Source organism: Rhopalosiphum padi, chromosome 1 (assembly GCF_020882245.1).
Source record: "Rhopalosiphum padi isolate XX-2018 chromosome 1, ASM2088224v1, whole genome shotgun sequence".
Lineage (NCBI taxonomy): Eukaryota > Metazoa > Arthropoda > Insecta > Hemiptera > Aphididae > Rhopalosiphum > Rhopalosiphum padi.
This window is the reverse complement of record NC_083597.1, coordinates 17,772,517-17,794,764: the sequence shown is the minus strand read 5'-3', so window position 1 is coordinate 17,794,764 and position 22,248 is coordinate 17,772,517. Positions and strand designations below refer to the sequence as shown.

The following is a 22,248-nucleotide window of genomic DNA, read 5'->3' as shown; positions in this document are numbered from 1 at the left end:
AATAAAAAATAAAAAAGATGAGAAAAAATATCCTAGGAGACGTACGCGTACGTGTCTTACGTATAAAAATGATCTTTTGTACGTTGGAAATAATAAAACTCATCCCTTTCGATTTTTCAAACCTTAACGATAAATTACGAATTTACCACGCACCACTCTACTACCAGTACTACCGCCGCCGTGCCGTTGCAAGCCCGTGCATGCATCATGTACGGGGTGTTAGGTCATTTCTTCCGGACCGGCGGCGGACGTTTTACGACTGTTTTGAAAACCGACACAATACCGTCAAAAATCGAATGCACGCTCACAAAATGTCGTATTGATGGCATAATAATACACGTTGTTTTCATGTTTGTTGTTGAAAATATTTATTGAAACGCGTCATGACTTGTTTACCAGTGTGTAAATACTGAAAAACAAATATTTTTTTATTTTTATAACTCGTTGTTGTCGTCTCAAAAATAGCATTAGCTACTGACTACTGCAATAATCTATTATACGTATCATACTATTATCAACATCATCGTATTTACAAAATCGTCGACTTGAAATTTACAGAACTATAGACTATAAGACTTATAATCTACTAAGCAGACTATAGTCTATAATTGAATTGAAAAAAACGAGAAAAAGAATTACGACTGCCGAGAAAAAAAATTATGTTAAAAACAGACTCAATTGCGTTGCTTGATATTAAATAGTGGTTTTGAATAGTTTTATCGCGTTGGTTTTTCTTGTTTAATTTGTTTGTCTTATAATCGTAGTATAAAATTCGACAATTTATATAGATATGGAGACGTAGTACATTAGTATAGTCACGAATTATGAGTGTTTTTATGACGATTGTTACTGCGACACAATCGAGTCGTAGTCTTGTAGTAGTATAATATTATGAATAAACACATTATTATCATTTATGAATTATCAGTGAACGTGTACTTTTTTTAGATCGTAATCGCTCGGGACGTCGGTGTATATTATTATTTATCATTATCGATGTATAACATTTATAATTTATCGGAAATCAGGTTGAAAATGACAAACTAAAATACCGTAAAAGACAATTCAATGCATTTTTATAACGTACTATCGCTCATATATTATAGTGTACACGCGCCATACTGTGGTGTGTATATTATATATATATATATACATACCCACATACATACAATATAAGAAATATGGATCACTGACCCCGTGGGCATTTCTGGCTTTCTGCAATCGTTTTATAAACGACTAAAGAGGTTATTGGCTGTACTGCGAAAGGGCCGCCGGGACTGCATTAATAGTATCGTATTTGTGGGTGGTATGTAGGGGGAGGGGCGGGCGAAAAGACAGTCGACGTTCAAAAGTTGCAAACAAGGAAACGCAAACATACATTTATGTAATATTACGTGCATCTAAATTACATTTATTTTTAGAATAGGCACCCACAAAATGTTGCAATTATAGTAGTGTCGACGATGCACAAATAGTGACGTATCGTCCAAACTGGAATTTTTTTTTTACATTCCGTTTTCGTATATAATACACGTACACACCGTTACGTGTCGTCCCTGCCGTCCACGCGCCCGTTATATCCGTTCGCGATTAGCATACCGATTTGACAATATATCGTGCGCGATTTCTGGTCGAGACACATCATCGATCGTCGTCGGTCGATCGTCATCGGCAGCGTCGGCAGCAGGAGCTCTTTGCGATTATGCGCGTGGAGAAGTATGGGGTGAGGATTTTTTATTTCGGTAAACTTTTCACTTGTTAATGGGTCGTACACCGCGATCGCTCTGTACAAACACACACGCGCGCCAGCCCCGCCCCACCACCCGTCGCCCGACCCATAATATTCCGTCCCACTTCACGTCCGATTACAACTGTGCGCGCGCCTGTGTGTGTGTCCTTTACCGCCGTCCCGAGACATGCACCGCCACGCGTACCCCCTACCACCTACGGGCCACCCGTCCACTGTAGCGTTTTCCCCACTGCTCACGTCCATCCCTTCCACGCTGCATTCACTGCGGTGGGGGTAGGGTAGTCGGGGCGGCGGAGTACATACACCGCTACCACCGACGCGCGGCGCGCTCTTCTCTCACAACGGCAGAGGCGGCGGACACTCAATATGGCTTCCGTACGATTGGTCTCCGGTCGCTCGTCCGTTCCGTAAAAATAATAATTTTTTTTTATTAATAATAAAATTTTTTGACAAAATTAGTAGTCGCTATTTAAAAAAAAATTTATTTTACCTACGATAATTCGCGCGATCGTTAGTGTGGCCGCCGCCCTCCAGTGTAACATATTTTTATTTCATGTAAATCGTTTTATGCGTGTGCGCTAAAATCCGTAGTCGTGTCGTTAAAGTGTATTTGTGTGTGTTTGTGTGCGCGTCTTATTCTATAAAATATTATAGTAAATGCTGGTGTTATTGTGTTCCGGGTGATTAGTGTCGGTGGTGGTTGCTGTCGTGTCCGACGCGGTGCGCACGACAAGTGAAAATATTGTATAGTTGTGTAGATCGTTGTGGCTTTATAGAGTTAAAAGTCGTAGAGTGTCGGTGGTGTAAATCCGTCATCGGCGTCTCTGTGTGCGATATCCATTATGTCGTATTTCTGAACCGCTTCGGAGAAACCGAATTGCCGCCGTTGCAGCCGTCTTCATCATCACTATCATGAATTACCGTCCGAAACCTAATCCTTTCGATGGATTGAGGAATTCTCCGTCTTCGCACAACCGTGGAGGACTCAGTTATATGACTACGTGAGTTATTTTTCCAATTCTATTTCTTCGTGGTAGCCGCACCCATCGCTCCACATTTGGCACGGAAACATACGTCCTTCTCCAACGTTAAAACCCCTCGGCAACCCGGTATTTGGGTCGTAGAAAGTGGACATTTCTTATCGTATACGCACTAACATAAATACAGTCATAGATTGACATGATTTATTCCCTGTCAACGCACTGATAACACGCGTCCTATATATCATTGTGCACGTGTCTTTAACTACGTTAAATATCTGCCGTCAGTTTTTCTCCGCCGCCACACCTGCCGTTCAAAAAAATAGGTTTTCATTTCGGTTCCATTTGCGACGACGTAGATACAGGTCGGTAATAGTAAAGTCGTTGTGCCGTTCGGTAAATACTTGTTTAAGAGTGTACGAAATGTCGGGATCATCCGATTTCCGTGTGTCTCGCGAACTTTCCCCCTTTGGTTGAAGAGGATTAACGAGAAGATTGCGGACGAAACCCGAACAGAGCCGCTCCTCGTCTCATGCACCTTACTCACTTACGATATAACTACTTATATATATATTATTACAGTGGTAGTCGGCTGTCGCACAGGATTTTCCGTTAACATCCTCTCGTCTTCGTCTATTATATTTATATATGACATATATTAATAAATTATCTTCGTTGTGGAAAATACAACACGTCCTGTGTTTGGCGTATATGACGTGTCGACTTTTATTTGGTGTCAAACTGACATTGACATTTTCCATTGGAAAGTCGACGCGAAAATTTTACATTCGGGCGATGATGGTACAATAGGTAGTAGGGGCCCGCGTTGAACATGAGATTAGAAATCGGGTCTTCTGGGTGTGTCTTATCTCGTAGTAGAGTTTATTATTATTAGGTCTGTTCACGTAAGCAGTAGAGATGGATGGTTGACAAAAAAAAATGATATAATAATAACATGATAGGTGCCTAACTGCCTCTATGTATATATATATTTATTATTATATAAACCGTCGACGTTGCAGCCGTTTTACCTTGAAAACCGCCAACTGCTGTCGTGTGCATGTATACTCATCGTAACATCTGATGAATAAATTACACGAAAACACACGACGTTTTGTAAATTCGAAATTCACCAATCTTTGACGAATTGTTTGTACTTTATGATCGTAAAATGTCGGAAGAGGTAAATGGTCGATTGTTCAATAAAAATAAGTGCTTCGTATCTATATTTGCGCGTAAACTGTTACACATTTGACTAGAGTCCTTTTTCTTTATCCTCGCTCCCTGTTGTCTATTTAACGTTTAACGTATTAAGAATTGTCATATAACATTTCTCTACAATGAATTATTCACTCATATTGTTTCCAATTAGTGCACTGTGGAAGGAGAACCAAAAGAAAATTTTCCAAGTCTGCTATAAACACCTTGCATTACGATCACAATGATTTCATTTGAATAAAAAAAAAAACGCGTAAAATATATATTTATTTGAATTTATTATTCAATATACGTGGTCGTCGCGCATCAGTTCTCGTTGCACTTAAGCTTTTTATTTTTATATCACTAACATTCTTATTTTCCATTTATGACATAGGTACCTATATATTATGCATAATAAATAATAATTCCCCATAGTCATAACACGGCTATTGTATTATTATAATATATATTGTGGACCGATTTCATAATGGTTTATTTTTCAAGCGTAGAGGATGAGTTCAATTAACGTCAATTATGTCGAATAAGGATTTTGTTTTCGATGAGCGTCTAACATTGTTTGTAATTTAGTGTTTGCTACGCTTCGATCCGCGATTATACAACACGATGATAGTCGCCAATTTGTTGTTTAGATTTATTTATTTTTCCACTATTGATATCATTACTGTTATCAATCAGAAGTCATATAATTGATCTAGTTCGTTATATTATATTATATATATTTACTTATTTTACTTAACTCTGTTTTCTCGCATTATTTGTCAACAAAATAATCACGAAAAGAATAAGAAACTTAACTTTTTGTTGTTGTAAATTAGACAACTTAGGTATATCAGTGTGTATTGTGTGTGTGTGTTTATTATGCTCGTTTGCGATTTATATGTATAATATTATGTTAAATGTTATGAATAAAAATAAAAATGTATGTCAGTAGAAGTGCCTCTATAACAGGCTCCTCCTTAAGTAAATTTTTTCTTACATATAAATATATATATATATATGTTATCGAAAATTCTTATTATAAATATTTACAGATTGTAATTTTTAATAAACAAAAACTACATTTATTTTTCACATAATTTATTTATATTCATTCAATCCCTTGGTATTCATATCACACTTTCTTGTGTAGGTTAGTCTATTTTTAGTAGGGTTCCTTTTTGGTTCAACCGTCATTAAGTATGTACAAAACCTTCAAATACATTTGATGCGATGGAATGTTGTTCAGGTGTTGAAATGCTATTGTAGACTATATAGTATTATAATGTGATACCTCCTTTAAAAATCGTTCCATCATATAAAATTACGGACTATATTGAACAAATGATACTGTGAAAAAGTATGTAACATAATTTTGGGGCACTCACAATTAAAACTTTAATTTTAAAAATTTCCCATTTCAATGGTGCTTATAATATAATCGTATGTTTCATTGAAAGTAAACCATTTGGAAATTAAGAAAAAAATGATGAGTTACTAAGTATATATTTTATTTTGTTAGTATAAAGTGTTTTTTTTAAACATTTTTAGAACGAAAATAAAATAAGTAGGCATTGATGATAATAAAATAAAAATTGTGTATAATCGTATGAAGTTCTAAAGTATATTATATTTATGTATAGTGTAGGTAGTAAACTAATTTAAATTAATATTTGAATTTTTACCAAACAAATTGCAAGTTTACAATAGAGTTTTGTATAATTTAATATTTATTGTATTTTCGGATAGTGTGATTTTATAACAACCATGTGTCAATTAATATTTATATATTGTTATACTTATAAATATATTCTGATATTTATTTACTTTGACGTTGGTCTATGTAATATATTAATATTATTATTTATGAATTATGATCTTAGTTTGAAAATGTTCACCTTGTTTTTACTTGGAATTGATGTCACTGGACTAATATTTTGGATGTGAATTTTAAATTATTGGGGTAAAAGTTAAACAGAATTATTTTGTTTCCTTTAACCCTTTGAATTTATGTGTGTAGTACGAATAAAAATAAACTTTCTTTTATTGTGCAATCGTAAACTATACAACTATTAATTAGAACGTTTTAGAAGAATTATATTTTATATAGTACCTATGGACCGTGTTTTATAGTCGGCAATCAAACAAAATTAATTATTTAGCCTCTACACACGTCGTCGTTGTGGGTGCATACGTATCGTGGAATTCCACAAAATGAATTACGAAAGATATCTAAAAAATGTTATACCCGCGTCTGTTTATTTTATTATTATTATTATTTTTTTGTTTGTTTACGTAGTTTATAGAATAACATTATAGTTACGCGGAACGACATTAATGGGCGCGTTTATATCTATCAAGGGTTAGTGTATGTGGGTTTTTGCAGCAAGTCTTTGTGACCCACACTTATTAGCAAAATTTAAAAACGAATTAAAATCATGATTCTTTACGAATATTCGATAAAAATTCACCGCCCAAGAATATTAAGCACACATTGCTTCTATTTTAGAATTACGAAAGTTTAAAAAAAAATCCAATTAACTGAAATACTGTCATTGTTATGAGACGTTTTGTGTCCGTGAGCATTTCAAGCACTCAAGCTCTCGTTATATACAGGGTCTCAAACGTTCAATGATAATAATATTATAATTATCAAATTGTTTCAATCACTGCGATCGACTTTGACTGCGAGAATGGTCAAGTGGCGCATTGCGGCCACAGTGGTCACATCGTCGTGCGTATTAACTATATTATTATAAACGAAACTGACGGTATTTCTTTCGTCAAAACAGTCCTTTTGATAATCAGTGTGCGGTCGGCACTAAGTGTGCATTTTTAGGCACACTGTGATACGTTCCCGTTTTCCGATGAAAATCCATCGTCAACGAGGGTCGCTTTAGCGCCGGCTTTGTTGTTAAAGATTAGTCAAAACGTCAAAACGGTCGAAATCGATACCTTTCGCACCGTGTGTCCGTCGTCCGGTAAAAGGTTTATCCAGTAGCAGCAGCTCATCGATTGTTGTTCCCGACTTCTTAATAATATTAATAATGTCCATCCCATAATAGTGCAGTGGGTCATCGCGTCACTGGAGTGATTTAATTTTTCGAAAAATGACCGGTTTTTTAACCAAGACAATTCCGGGATACTTGGTCTTCTACTTTATTGGTAATATTCGATAAGCGGTTACTCGGCGGGGGACGACAACGGAGATTATTGATTATTTTATTATTTATGAATAAAAATATATATGTATATTAATATGTATAAATAAATGAAAAGAATCGCTCGAAATCGTTTCCGGAATAGTCGACGACGACGACGACTACCACTACCACCACCACTACCACCTCCACAACTATCTCAGGTGCTGCCGCCACTGCGTCGGTATAAAGTGGTCGTCGCGGACGCGTGAGCGACGTTGGCGACCCGAGCAACACCGTCGCGGATACCAGAACGGTTCTCCCCACTTGCTGGCGCAACAGACGGCAACGTCGCGACCGACTGTGGCGGGGCCCGTTTGCGCAATGACATCGCCGGCGCGCGCGATATATCATTTCACATTTTGGTGTTATTGGCCTCCTTTTCAGGGGCGTCTGTACTCATTCGTCTGCGCGTCTGCCTTACCCACCCGCGTGCACAGTGCTCACCCCCGGTCTCGATGCATTAATGTTAACCGAACGTATCACCGCAGGGGGGGCACATATTATATATTATGTACGATATTATACCCGTATATATATATATAATATAATATTATATGTTGAGGAGCGACAGAGAGCGAGTGAGACGTCAATGGACGCAAAGACTCAGGTGGAGACGTCGAGGAATTCGGAGGAATAAACATTTGTGATCTGTTCGTCCACATGGTTATGCCGACCCTTTTGTCGGCACTCGCGGGGCTTGTGCGCTACAGTCTTTTGCGGTACGTCATAAATACGTCTGCCTGCTGGCCGGCACCTGGCTACCTGTCTGCGCGTACCATCGATCGTTTTCATTGCTATTATCTCTCTCACGTATACAATTTTTTCGTTATGTATCTCCGTATCGATATTTCATATTCATATTATCGTGCACTATATATTGCTTAAAGTCGATACGATATGTTATCGGAATTCGTCGACATTCTCTTAAATAAACTTAAATAACTTTATTATTAATTATTATCATCATGATGATGTTGTCGGTTTTTGGTGATGTACGATGAAAACAACTCTGTCCATCTTTGCGCTATTTTTTTCCAGATATTTCCCTCCTGCCTCATGTGTACAGGCAACAGCGCTTAGTGGTTTGATTATCTTATCGGCAGTCAACAATGTTTATATTATTATTATGACGATGGTCGTTTACCGTCACACGTATACAATATTTTATTCGATAACGGGATTTAGTAAGGTTTTAAATAAAGCCTTTCGAAACTCGTTTTTCCTTCATATCAATTTCAATTTGTGCGATTTCTATCTCGCGTACTTATACATATCACCGTAAGTTAGTGAAAAACGATATGAATTAATTTATTCTTTTTCATATGTTTTTTTTGGCAGGTCATAATTTTTTTTGTAGGTAGTCATGTTGACCCCGACTTAAAATCTCGATATTGTATAATTTGTATTCTGGTATAATTCTATAATATTTTAAAACTGCATGTGAAACCTATTTGACGACAATTATTCTCAATGACGGTTGTACGTGAAAATGTGAAATAAACCATTTAAATTATGTCAACATTTTTAAAATACCACTAACGAGTTCATATATTATGGGTTTTGAAAGTTTCCAAATTAACATTTATTTTCTATATACATAATATTATGTTGTTAGCAGTTTAATCTGATTATACGTATTTTTTAATATCGCGTGCACGGCTTAAGCGTATCATCTCGAATCCCTAAAGTATTTTTGATACATTTTTTTAGCTTTATTCTACTAATGTAATTAGAACTGTTTTAAGTCAAAATTTAACGTACTGCGCAATAAGTCCGCATACATGGAGAGAGGTTCGAGGTTCAAACCTCTCCCGAAATTTTTAAAGTAGAAACAAAAACTAACTTTAAACTTTATGTATAATTGTGCAACTACAGTTCATGTATTAAAAATGTTTTAACCTCCCCTCTCTCCTAAAATTGATCCTGAATACGTGCTTGGTAGGTACTGCGTAGTATTTCTTAAGTCTTAATTATTGTACCGATAAGAAGGTAATTAAAACGAGAAATATGTTTATAAATTATAATATATATACTTATTCTATGTCTATCGCAAATAAAATAATAATTAGAATATTCACAAAAATTTAAAACCTTAATTTTAACCTAAAACACACAAGTATTGTTCATTTGTCAAAAATACAAAATATACCACAATATAAAGACACACACTTGTAATCAAACATGCAAGTAATTACTATAGTAGATAATTAATATTCCATTAGACATAATACTAGGTATATGACATCATAATAGTAATTTATAATTTAATCAAAAATGAAAAAAAATAATAATGTTATCGATGTACAATACCATAATATAATATTCGACTGAGATTTATTTCGTGTTTAAATTAGCAAGTGCCAAATTAATTTAACCGGATAAATGTGTTCTAAATTACATATTTTTGTGAATTATGAGCAAGGTTATACCTAATATATTGATTTACAAAAATTAAGGTCTAAAATTATATATACCTTCGTTGTATGTATATTTTAAAACAACTTTTGTAAGAATTGTGTATTTAAATAATTTAAAAATATATAAAACCTCGTTTTTTCTACACACACACACACACACACACACACACACACACATATATATATATATATATATATATATATATTAAATATAATTTTTTGTTGGTTATGCGTTCAATAATAATTGTTCCACATTATAATTAGAAGAAAAAATGTCTTGAACGTGTTGGTGCATGAATATAGAATATTGTACCAACATGTTGTTTTGATTTATCAACTTGATGAGCTAAGTATTAACAATTATTTCGAGGTTTTAATATAAAATATAAAATTATAAACGTATAGACCAATATTTAAAGAAAAATAATAGCCCCAACATATCACTATGATAAAAAATAATGGTAATTAGTATTAACTATAAAATAGATATATTGTTTTAAAAAAATGTATTTTTAATAGTTAATTGCAAAAGAATTTATTTCAAACCCTGAAATTTGTATTGTATATAAAATAAAATTGTACTTATCTTATATTATGTTTTTAGTTAGGTTTAGATAGTGGGTTAAACGGATCACTCCGTATATATTAATGAACTATTTTTGAAGAAAAATATATTCATGAGTAGGTATGTTGAACGCTGATTATTAATTTTTGTAAACACAATTTATAACTTATACAATTAGTCATTTAGAAATAGTTTAACTGCAGTTTTTTTTTGTTTTTAACGACAATCCTTTGGTATTAGTTATCACTTGTCAGTAATCATTTTGTCATCACTTATCATTATTCTTCAATTTATTTTAATTGAAATAATAAATTTATCATTGTAATTAATAATTATCTAGTATAATACATAATTATGTCATCTGACCATTATACTACTAGTGTTTAGTGCTTATTTGTGTGTGAATTTGTGACATGTGTTGCAATATAACTTAACTTTTTGAATACGGCGTCGGACGGTAGGGAGAGCTTAAGATATCCAAGAATTGAATAGTTTTCTATTTGTCGTTTGAATTTTAAATGTGTAAAGACTAAAGAGTAACTCATTATTCCTCTATACATATATGTTTTCTCGGGCATTCCAGACTTTTAAGATTCGTAAAATAAATAAAATATAATAGCATGTATTATTCATATAGAAATTAATTAGGTTTTAACGAAGTGAAAATTTTAATAAGAAATACCTTCAACAAGTATTTCATTAGTTTTCTTCGATGCTTTACCAACATTTAAATACCGGAAGAAATTCTGTTTACAATTGCATATAATTTCAATACTTCAACAATTATTTAATGATTGGGTATATATTACATAAAACATACTTATTACCTATTGATTTTACGAGTATAAACACGCTTATACTTAATCATTCATTTACATTATATATGCATGTGTGTCGTGTCTATGTATATTTACATTTTACATATTGTATACTTGTTAATTTAAGTAATAAAATTTTTATTATTTTTTGATAACCAATTTGTAATTGAATTATGTCTAGGATATTATATCAAAATTTGTATTTAATAATAACAAATGGACTATTTTTTCTAAACATAAGTACTTAACCAATGTACATTTTTCGACAATCTTTTTTTCGTAATTTTGATTAGTTAATAACTTTTGCCTGCGTTAATATTTTTACACTATACAGATCATGTTTATCATAAATAGTTTTTGGAAGTATTCCAAATTTTCAATATACTTAATATGTATATTAGTTCTGAATACTTAAAAAGCATTTTTTTTTTTAATATTCTTTTGAATTTTTACTATAATTTTAAGCTATGCTTGTTGAGAGTTTGAGAATATTTAACTTGTGCTTATTTATAGAATATATATGTATAAGGTATATATATTATATACCTTTACTATAAACTATTATATGTATATTTTCCTTTACCATTCAGCATAAATTATATTATGGGCAACGACTTTCTGCTGGTGTAATCAAAAGTACATTCTTGTCATATATTTTTAAGATTAAAATATGTATAACTTATCAAATTTCTGAAATTCGATTATATTTAGTTTTTGTTTTAAAAATGATCGCAGATTGAGTTGTCCAAGGTGGACGATTTATACCGTCTATATGGTTCGTACGTAACATTATATAAATAACGTACTAACGTTTACAAATTGGAAAGCGTTGGTCAATAAACAAATGGCATTTTTCTTTTTCTTCGCGAAAAAAGAAGTTCTTACAGAACTGTCATGATTGAGATAATGTAATACTTACTCGTTTGCAATAAAATAGTATAACACCCATCACCCATCTTTTCACTAAAGATATTTTATTTTCTCATCAAGTTACAAACACTAGCTATTTATAATACTGTTTAGTAGTTGCGTCGCTGTAATGTAGGTGATTAAATAAACGAATAAAACCGTGTTAATCGAAAACAACAGTGAAAACATTTTAAACCTTGTCCTTGCGTTGTTTTTTTTTTTACACAATAATTTAATGCATTCCAATAACCAACGAATTGATTTTAATTATCATTAGATGTATATACATACACATTTATTTTTTTCTATTGAAATACACTAAGAACCATGAAACTAGTGAATTCGTCAAGAGAATTTTAAATGGCAAAATATCGATGTATTGATAGGGAAATTATATTATTTATTAACAGTGCCGTTTTTGTGGCGATAAGAAGGAATTCCGTCATAAAGGACAAAAGTTAATAATTTATCCCGTGTTTCCGCCAATTTGAAATTGTATATTTAAGTAACTCGAGGTTGGCCTATTGTTTTTCATGCTAAAAAAATTCACAATTAGTCGAACCAGGCAAGTATATGAAAAAAAAAACTCCCCAAACAAGAATAACAAATAGTTATTTAGATAACATTTTTTCAAATCTACTCAAAAGAAAACATAGCGATTTATAATTAATAAATTGGGAAATATTTATGTTATACAATATTTTTTTTTCTATATTCACGTGATAATCATTTTTAAAACTGACTGATTCAACATTTTGAAAAAAAAAACAAATTATAAAAATTAACTTGTATTTTAATATATTCGTAATATATCCGTAGGCACCTTTGATATACATATCATACCTATATGTGTGTACTGTGTATGTGTATGTACAGTGTGTATATCATAAGTATATTATATATGTATTCGGTCTGAACAATTTTATGCTGATCACACCCATTGGCGACGGTGTTTGCATTATATACAGCAGGTAAATAGTTTAAAAGAAAACATTTAGTTTTTAAACCTATAGCGAATGGTTCACCTAAAAATAAAAAAATACACAATATAACGGAAACAGCAGCAGTGTCACGTCGCCTTCAAGGTTTTTTGAATTTATTGAATTAATGTACCTATAATATTATAATGTATAGAATAATTTATTGTATCTTCCTCTAAAATCTTTAGTTTATAATAATACCTATTATATCGTTTTATCGATAAATGATATCGACGTATTTTTTGACATGCCATTTTTGAAATATGCCATGGGGAAAAAAAATAACAATGTTTAAAATTATTGTAATATCTATATTATTATTATTATCTATAAATTTATAATATACACACTACAACATGGAGAATGTATTACCGACTTCCTACATTTCGTATTTTTAATTGTGTATTTGTTATAAGATTTATACAGATTTGGAACGGTCGCGTTTATTTTTCGATTCAAATAATACTCAAAATAAGTATTTGTCGTCGCCGTCATTGTTTAGAGTCCCGTGCCTACATATATCATTGTATTATTTGTATTCGTACCAGGATTTAGGCACAGAAAATTCTCTCGTATAATTTATTAAAATGGCAATTTGTTGAAAAGTCTGCAAAAAGAGAATGAAAAACAACATAACTGCCGTTTTTATTATTCTTTTTTTATAGCTTTTTAAGAATAGTGTACGTTCAGTTTATGTTCTGTGGGTCACACCAGAGATTTGGAATCGATTCAAAATCGTTGTCATGTTTTATTTCTCGTGCCATTCCATGTGCCACATCGGGGTAGGTACGAAAAATGCACGCGTGTTGTCACGCCGAATGTTATTTTTAATTTACACTTTTTTGCGTTAATACCCGTCGCATTATTCGAGCAGATAGTACATAATTATTTAACAAAGCTCATTAATCACGTCGTCGTCGTCGTCGTTGCAACCAAATTCGTTTCCATCGAAAAAATTCTGCGATTGCCGTAATGTCGAATAGTTCTAAGCAATAACTTTGTAACAGCGTCTAAATTAAGAAAAAAAATAACATAATTATATGGCGCTATTTTGTTTATATAAGTAGTCAGGAGGACAGTCTCGACGACGGTTAAAAATATAGTTTTGACAGTATTCGATGATTAGATTGTAGAATGAAAATTCGGCAAATTAACGAGCTATAATATACAGACCAATGAAACGTACGTGTCCCGTTTTCGCGTTAAGAATTACTAGCGCCGGACCGGTAAAGATTAAAGACTATTCGTACGCGTGCTCGGCGGGCGTAACGCGCGAGAAACAAGCCACGGTGGCGATGCGTCGTCATGTGTTTATACTTTGTTGCTTCGCCGGCCGAAAACGAAAAATCGTCGTCGACGACGACGACGGCGACGAGCCGACGACTACTACGACTACGCCGCCACAATAGAGGTCAACGACCATTGCCAGCGGAGCTCCTTTTCCCCCTCGTTGTGCACACTCCTCGCACCGTGTGTGTGTGTGTGTGTGTGTGTGTGTGTGTGTGTGCGCTCCGCGACTGTGTACTAATACTACGGCACAATATCTGTTTTCTTCCCTCTACCGCACCGGTACAACATCGTTCGTTCTCCAGAGACCACGACGAATAATAATAATAAGAATATAGCACCGTCTTTGGGATGATATTTTCTTTTTTGTCCAAAAACACCGCCTTGTTTACGGCTGACGAGCGTGGGGGGCTGCACTGCGCGTTCGGCGGACAGACGCCTATCATGGGTTTTTGCGTTTTTATCTTTTCTCGTTATTGTCACAATTATTGCAGCCGGTATGGATGCACGACGCAAATGATATTATTGTCGTCGCAATCGTCGCACCTGCACTCTGCACTCCGTGGTCCGTCAGTGTAGTGTTGATTTGCAGTGCGCGTGATTGCGCGAGTGTTCGACTTGACCACGGCATCAAATTAAAAATATATTTTAAACTTCCTGCCTCGATGATTTGTAAGTACTCAATAAATATTTGTCTGCGCAATATATTATTATCGTATTGTACGCCTATATTGATATTAAATCATATTTCTGGTATTTCATTCCGGTCTACGCTCGAAAGAAATTGAAAACGACGTGCTAATCCTTTCATACTAATATTAGCTAAACCGTAATTGAATTTGAAACATAAATAAATTATATAGCGGTAAACCATACAGTGTTAAAGTAAACCTTAGTAATATGATGTGCTTATTCGTTTGATCCAATAACGTCGTCGGTCGGTGGGGCCAGCTGGCCGGTGGCGGCATTTGGCCTATCGACGAGATAATAATTATTAAAGTCGAATAATCCAATTGTAATTCACCCGTTAAACCGCCCGGCGGGTGACGGTATCATTATAAAACTACTTTTCCTTGTCGTGATATTTTCCTTTGCCCTCCTATACTTAAGTCTCACCAACGAAAGTGCAAGTATGGTTTGTACTACGCCGTTTCGTTTTTACTGTACAATAGTTCGATTACAATTAATAATAATAATAATAATATTATCATGTTATCTTCAAAACTATAATTTATAATTTTTATAATATATCTACAGTTGTCGGTAATATTGTAAGTACGCGCCTTAACCCGTCTAACCAATTTTATGATTGGTAAAATCATTTACCCGACGATCGCTCAAGGCGCCATAAGTCTTATCCACCTTTATTTTTTTCCATAGTGGCGCTGAATCTAATATAAGGTTGTCGCTGTAATTTATGACAACATTTTGATATACTAATGAAACAAGAATTTGAAACACCATAAGAAAAACGAGTTCTGCACTGAACGTTTCCGGTGCCTGTCAAACTCTGTAATAGAATATATCGAATATCGATGGAAACAATCCGTGGGCGTATAGGATGAGTGGTCAAGTGAACCTTTAATATGAAAATCATTATTCAACATTTTCTGCGCAAAATGAAGAAAGTGTAATCACCCGATTGTTTTATTCGAACACATTTCGTCTCATGGGCAGAAAGTCCGTATACAAATAAAATCTCATCACTATCGTCTATCGATAATAATAATAAGAGTAATATTTTTTTTTACGACCATAATAATAATAATTTCAATTTATTATTATTATTATTATTATTATTATTATTATTGGCTATTATTGGCTGAGTAAACGATTCCGTATTCCACAGGGAGGTAAAGAGAAAGATCGAGATCCGGGCTCAGTGTATGACGAAAACTGTTCATTGCAACAATCGTGTTATAAAGGGTGTTCGCCAGCATCGTCATCTACGATGACAATATTTTAGGGTGAACAAAAATTGTTGGCTGCGCACGCGGTATACATGGATATTATTATACAGCGGTATTAATTCCCCTGTTGATTTGAAAAAAAAAACATGCTCTCGGTACTGGACACGGCCTCCGATGAGGGATACACTCACACATACCACTATTGATTTTCCGTGTCTTCGGGGTTCGTGTTCTCTCTCAACGCATGTATGTATATAGTTCTTTATGGCTTCATGTGCACATACACACATACATATATTTCGCTTAGCCATACACGCCGTTCTATAAAAGTCCAATTCTCGTCATTAATTATTACCCATACAAGCGCCACGCGCGGGTGTTATTCACGTCGACCGTCTCCTCCTCCGTCGCTGGAGCAGCCACCATCACCACCGTGTATAACAGACACTTTCGTCCGCCACCCGCCACACTACACTTCTCCACCATTTCTAGAACACTCGGGTCGGTTTTGTACATAGTGTGCATATTAAAAGCACAATCGATATTTAGTATGGTGTATATACCAGCTGTGTATCAGCTATAGGTATGTAATATACATTGGTGTAAACGACGTCGGCGGTGGTAATGGTGTCGGTGGTCGTCTAAAAAAATATGACCCTGCTGGTATATATAGTATATAAAGCGTTGTTAGCGTATAATGTGTATAATATACTCGTATGACGCCGCGTAAAAGCTTTGTGCGTTATTTATTTATTACTAGGTACGTACTGCAAAACTGCATCGGCGACAGTTGCAGGGGAAAGAACGAGTGAGGCGCCGCTGGCGTTTATTGACGATATTCGATGCAGTGGTGTCGCCTCGATGGATAGCTGTCGATGTGATGTACTCTATATATACTCTAATACCTACTCTATAGTGATTCTGCCATTTGACGGTCTGTTTATGAGAAAATTTTACTTTTAACTGGAACACCTCACGAATATTAACCGATTTTTACGTCAATTAAATGAATTTGATTGCATCGCATCGTCGGAGGTTTTCGTCAACGATCGCGTATCATGGCCAATAGACGCGTGTGTCTGTAGTGTTGGCGCACGCGCAATCAATGTCTTAACAGATGCTGCTGCTGTTGACCTCGTAATTTGACAGCATTTCTCCGGTTTTTGGTTGAAAACAATGGAATATTAGTGTAAAAGGGCGGTCGGTGTGTATACATATTATATGTATGTATAGTACCTACGCATTCACCGTTGTTTTATACCCTTTGACGCCATATCTATATGCAAAGCCACTAACCAATGGACTGCAATAACTATGTCGGACTGTTTTTATTTTTGCCACTTAATATTCAACAATAATATTCTCTTCCTAGAATTTGGAAAATATAGTTGTAGTTATTGTTTATTTTTATTTATGGTCAATGTCTCTATATGTTTTTATTTTATTTTTATTTTATAACTATATTAACATTTACAATAAATACGTCCACACTAGGGAATATTCAAAAGACCTAATATTATATATTTGCGGATTACAGCACTGCAGTATATGCAGGTTTAAGTATAAACACACATATATACACGATTACGGTTTATACGCGTGTAGTTTTGTCAATCGTATAGTAAATATATATTAGAAAAATAATTGTCATACTTTATCGGTAATTATCTCACGGACGGCTGTAATGTTTCGACGAACTGTGTGTGAGATTTGACCCTCCTATATATCGGCATCCGGCGGGTATATACACACATTTATATACATATATGCACGTATATAGGTATGCCACCTGGAAATCTGTACACGGCATATGTGTCAGGTGTGTACACTCTGTAGTGCGCCAGCAGCTGCTGATTTAAGAAAGGTTCCACCACCACCACACCTAGCAGACGGCAGCAGCGATCGTAGTCTGAACGTCTGGCGAGTTCTGATGCTGTGGCTGCGGTCGTGGTTAATCAGTGGATATGAAAAAAGTCTTCCAGTCTTCCCGAGGCCTCTTGCCGGGTGCTACCCGTCCGCGGGGGTGCGTTTTTCGTTACACTACCTGCGGGATTCACCATAATCATTCGCGTACAATAAAAACATTACCTGTCTTTCGTACCAGATGTTTACTACCTATATTATATACATATATATTAATACGGGGTTTCTGTTGTCTAGCTATTACTCTGTTGGTATAGTTACATAACTAGGTATTTTTTATTTATTTTATTTATCCATGTGTAGAGTGACATCTATCACGAGTTTTGGATAGATATTAGATAATATATATTATGCTCCACCTACCATCATATTGCAGGATCGTGGTGCGTTCGTCTATATGAGTGATGAAAAACCGTTAGCATATGCAAATCATTTTGACCATCTGTGCAAATCCCTTTATATTATATAGTCTGCCAGGTGTAGTATTGTCAGTATTGATGCTTCGGTTTTTCAATATGTGCGTGCTTATACGTACCATATAAAACGACAATACTTTTAACCCTTTTCTCCCTTTCGTTGTCTTGTCTAGATGATAATGAATCTATACGTGACACATAAAGTAAAACTATATTCATTTGGTTTTTTTTGTGTGTTTTTACAGAATGGAACGGGAAAAACAACGTGAGAAAGAAAGGCAATCCAGACAGCAACAAGTTTCTGAGAACAATGTCAAAGACAAGAAAGAACTGTTCGGCTCTCCAGTAAAGGTAATTTCTCGTTAATAATTTATGTTTCATGTCTTTATTTTTGTACTGTACTATCGACTCAATAATTGTGCATGTATATTGTATACATATAATATAGTCGGTCGTCTGATTTGGGCGTGGTGTAGATTAGCTGGCTTTCCGGATATTGCAAAGAACCAAAGAATTTCATTTCTCCGCCGCCTGGAAAAAATAGGCAATACACTTATATTTTCGTCCCCACCGTCACTATGTGGTTTTGAGCCACTCCAATGTTACAGCTGACATCGCTGTTTCCGCTGATATTAGGAAGGGGAAGGAGGGACCATGTTCTCAGACTGTATATACGAATATATATATAATAATACTAACGCTGCGCAGATATTAGTGATGTTACCTATATTTTTTTTTTATTATTATTTTAGTGTTCCGATTTTCCAAGCTATTTCACTCGAACGTATAAATCTTGGTTAAGAAAGTAAGATGTAATCTAACATATTTTTCGGAAAACATTTTCAATTCATTTTCCGCATGACTGTATAGTGTAGCGTGTAATATATCACATGCAATGGAAATTAACACGTCGTGTTCGTATTGTATTCACCTCAAAAACGTATAGGTGAACGATAAAAGAAATTAATTTATATCTTACAGTATTATTGTCGTGCGTTAGAGATAGTTTATCGACAAATTATTTCGAATATAATAAACGCGTCGCGCGCATACAACAGAAATAATAATAATGTAATACTTTATAAAAGCAAACACTCTAACTCTACAGAACAGCAAATTCTATACCTATATAAAGATATAGCGTACATATAATATATTAATATTATAATATATATAAAGCTATAATAGTTTCCACTAGGTATATTAAATATTTAGTTCTGTACTGTAAGATGTTATCAAAGATCTCGGAAAGATGGGAATAGAAATAATCTTCCTAAATGTTCAATAAAAGTTAATTTTAAAAATATTAGTAATAAATAATAATAATTTATACATTTATGTTTTACTTAGAATTTTCTTTTTATAAGTTTTTCAAAAAACATTACGGTGTAAACATGGGTGTTGAGGTAATATACAATATACATTATACATAATATAACCAACTAAAGAAAGAAATCGTTCTACCGGTGCAAACAAAGATTTATATTATATTAAATATTTATTTATTTTTATCAAGCATATCGCATTTTATGAGATATAATTTCACTCATTTATTATTTAAGATTTATAGAATTGATAACATATTACTATTTTACTTTGTTAACTATAATTTATAAGTATTAGAATTATTTCTTGTGGGTATTTTATAATTAAAAAATATTATATATAATACTAGAATACAATTAAGTATTATGCATCGAATATACATAAGATTCAATTTAATAATATGTTTAACTTGGATTCTGACCATCCCTAATTATGCAACCATATACTCTTATGTATAATAGGTATAAGAGAATTGATATATTTTATATAATGTATAGGTAGTTTTTATATGTAGACATTGCAGATGTGTGCGGTGGCTCTTGTACTTGTTTATCTATATTGCCGTCCGCGAGATTTCAGCCGACCGTTGACCTACACTGGTGTGCGATAGAAACAATAATGCTTCTCCCTCCCTCTTGGAGGATAATGTACATCTATTGATATATTTATGTATAATACATGTTATTATGAAATACGATGGGTTGGATAGGGTTACACAAAAACGAGACAGCAATGTGCGATAAACGTATATTATATATTTATATATATAAGCTGCTGCAGGGTTCAAAGGAATAAAATTCGTGTCTCTTATAAGTTATAACACACATACAACAACCGGTTGACTTAGGTGTAAGAGGGTTCGGGGGTGGTGATAGGGTTGTGTTCGAATATTGTTTTATTTACCGTGGTAATGTCGAGGGTGGCGTTAGATATTCATCGACGTATACATATTTTATCCTTTCTTTTGAGCGAAATTCTTATTTTGTGATTTTATTATTTTAAATACAAGTACGCGTGCACCTTTATATAGACAGGCATTATACCCCGAGGTATATTTGGGATAGTTTTATTTATCTATACGCCACCGGTACGAATCTGGTCGTAATAGTAATATAATATTATATGCGTTCGATAAACAGCTGACTCGCCGATTGTACGTTTTTATAATGAAATCCCCTTCGACGACCCTACCGGTAACCACTATATACATACCTGCCTGCATAGTCTTTCTCGTATTATTATTATTATTTGTACGTATATAAAATAAAACATTGCCGCAGCCTGCGACGATAGGTATAATATAGTACATACCTATATAGTCGCACAGACCGTGCGCCGGATAAAATATATTCAGTGTCACGCGTAGCTCGCGATCTTTTCGATTTAAATAGGTACACACATTTATATTTGTTCTTTTCCGTCCTTGGTTATTTTTCCTTCTTTTTTTATAAGCAATAATGTCGAGTCCCTCTCTATCTCTTTTTCTTTCTTTTTGCTATACGAGTATATAACTACTACGACGACGTAGTAAAGTTATTTTGTCATCCCGCACACGTTCCACTCGTTTACAAAGACAGTAAAGTCGATTCCCAATCACATCGGCATATCGTATACATTATATATATAATAAAATACCATGTATCTGCGATCTGCTGTATGCTCTCCTGGTGCTCTGCACCATATTACTACCGCTGTTACCGTGCCATATGTTAAAAATTATACATTAAACTCTGCAGCAATAATATGTTATGAAATTAGACTTAGTTCGTTCTGTTTAGTTCTAAACTAAAATTATAAACTTTGAACGGAAATATGTAAACCTAGTTTAAGGTAAACGTCAACTATTTTTTTTCTCTTAATATATTTTTATAAATATATTTAAAAATTTGATTAATTTGGAAATTATTGCATTTTTTAGGATTTTACGTATTAATTAATGTTCTATATCGTTTATTTGTAAAGTACATATTATATATTTCATATAGTTAGATCATGATAAAAATAATTTGTTGTTATCATGTAGTAATATTCGAAATTCGTTAGACTTTCCTATACCATAGACGACCTATATGACATAATTACAAATGTAAATGAACAGAAGTTGTCAGTTGGTACGTAATGGTCCACAATTGCTAATTTAAATATAATATATTGTTTCCAGAGCGGCCGTTATTAACTTTTATTTTATAGCCATATTTGCGTATAGTTAAGTTAGTTATTCTTTAAATTAATTGCTTTTAGTTGAATAATATTTCAATAATGGATTTAATCTGTCTTCAACGTAATATCCTTCATTGAGCACACAGGCAGCAGGAAAGTGTAGGTATTATTATTATTTGTATAATATTGTGTCGACCTAAATATACATTACGCAACATTAATGATTATTATATACACAAACCGCATTGTTCGAGACATTGCAGCGAACTCTGTGCATTGAAATAACTTAATAGTAGGCGTTTGTTTTCTTTAAATCATTATTATTATTTCTATTATCACTACACTACTACTAATACTATTGCCATCATAATGATATCCTTAAATAATTAATGTGGAAAGCTCGCATC

At 33.8% G+C, this 22,248-nt stretch overlaps 1 protein-coding gene across 4 annotated transcripts in view; it reads left to right on the top strand.

Annotated features, from left to right (window-relative positions):
* LOC132918182 (AF4/FMR2 family member lilli-like) overlaps positions 1–22,248 on the top strand; it is a 142,587-nt gene that overhangs the window by 81,923 nt on the left and 38,416 nt on the right. For 3 of the 4 annotated variants that reach the window (XM_060979308.1, XM_060979306.1, XM_060979305.1), the window contains one exon: positions 18,601–18,706. In XM_060979308.1, coding sequence (XP_060835291.1) covers positions 18,601–18,706 — 106 coding nt within the window. Of the gene's footprint in view, positions 1–2,086; positions 2,752–18,600; positions 18,707–22,248 lie in introns of those variants that run through there. The other variant, XM_060979307.1, reaches the window with a different exon arrangement.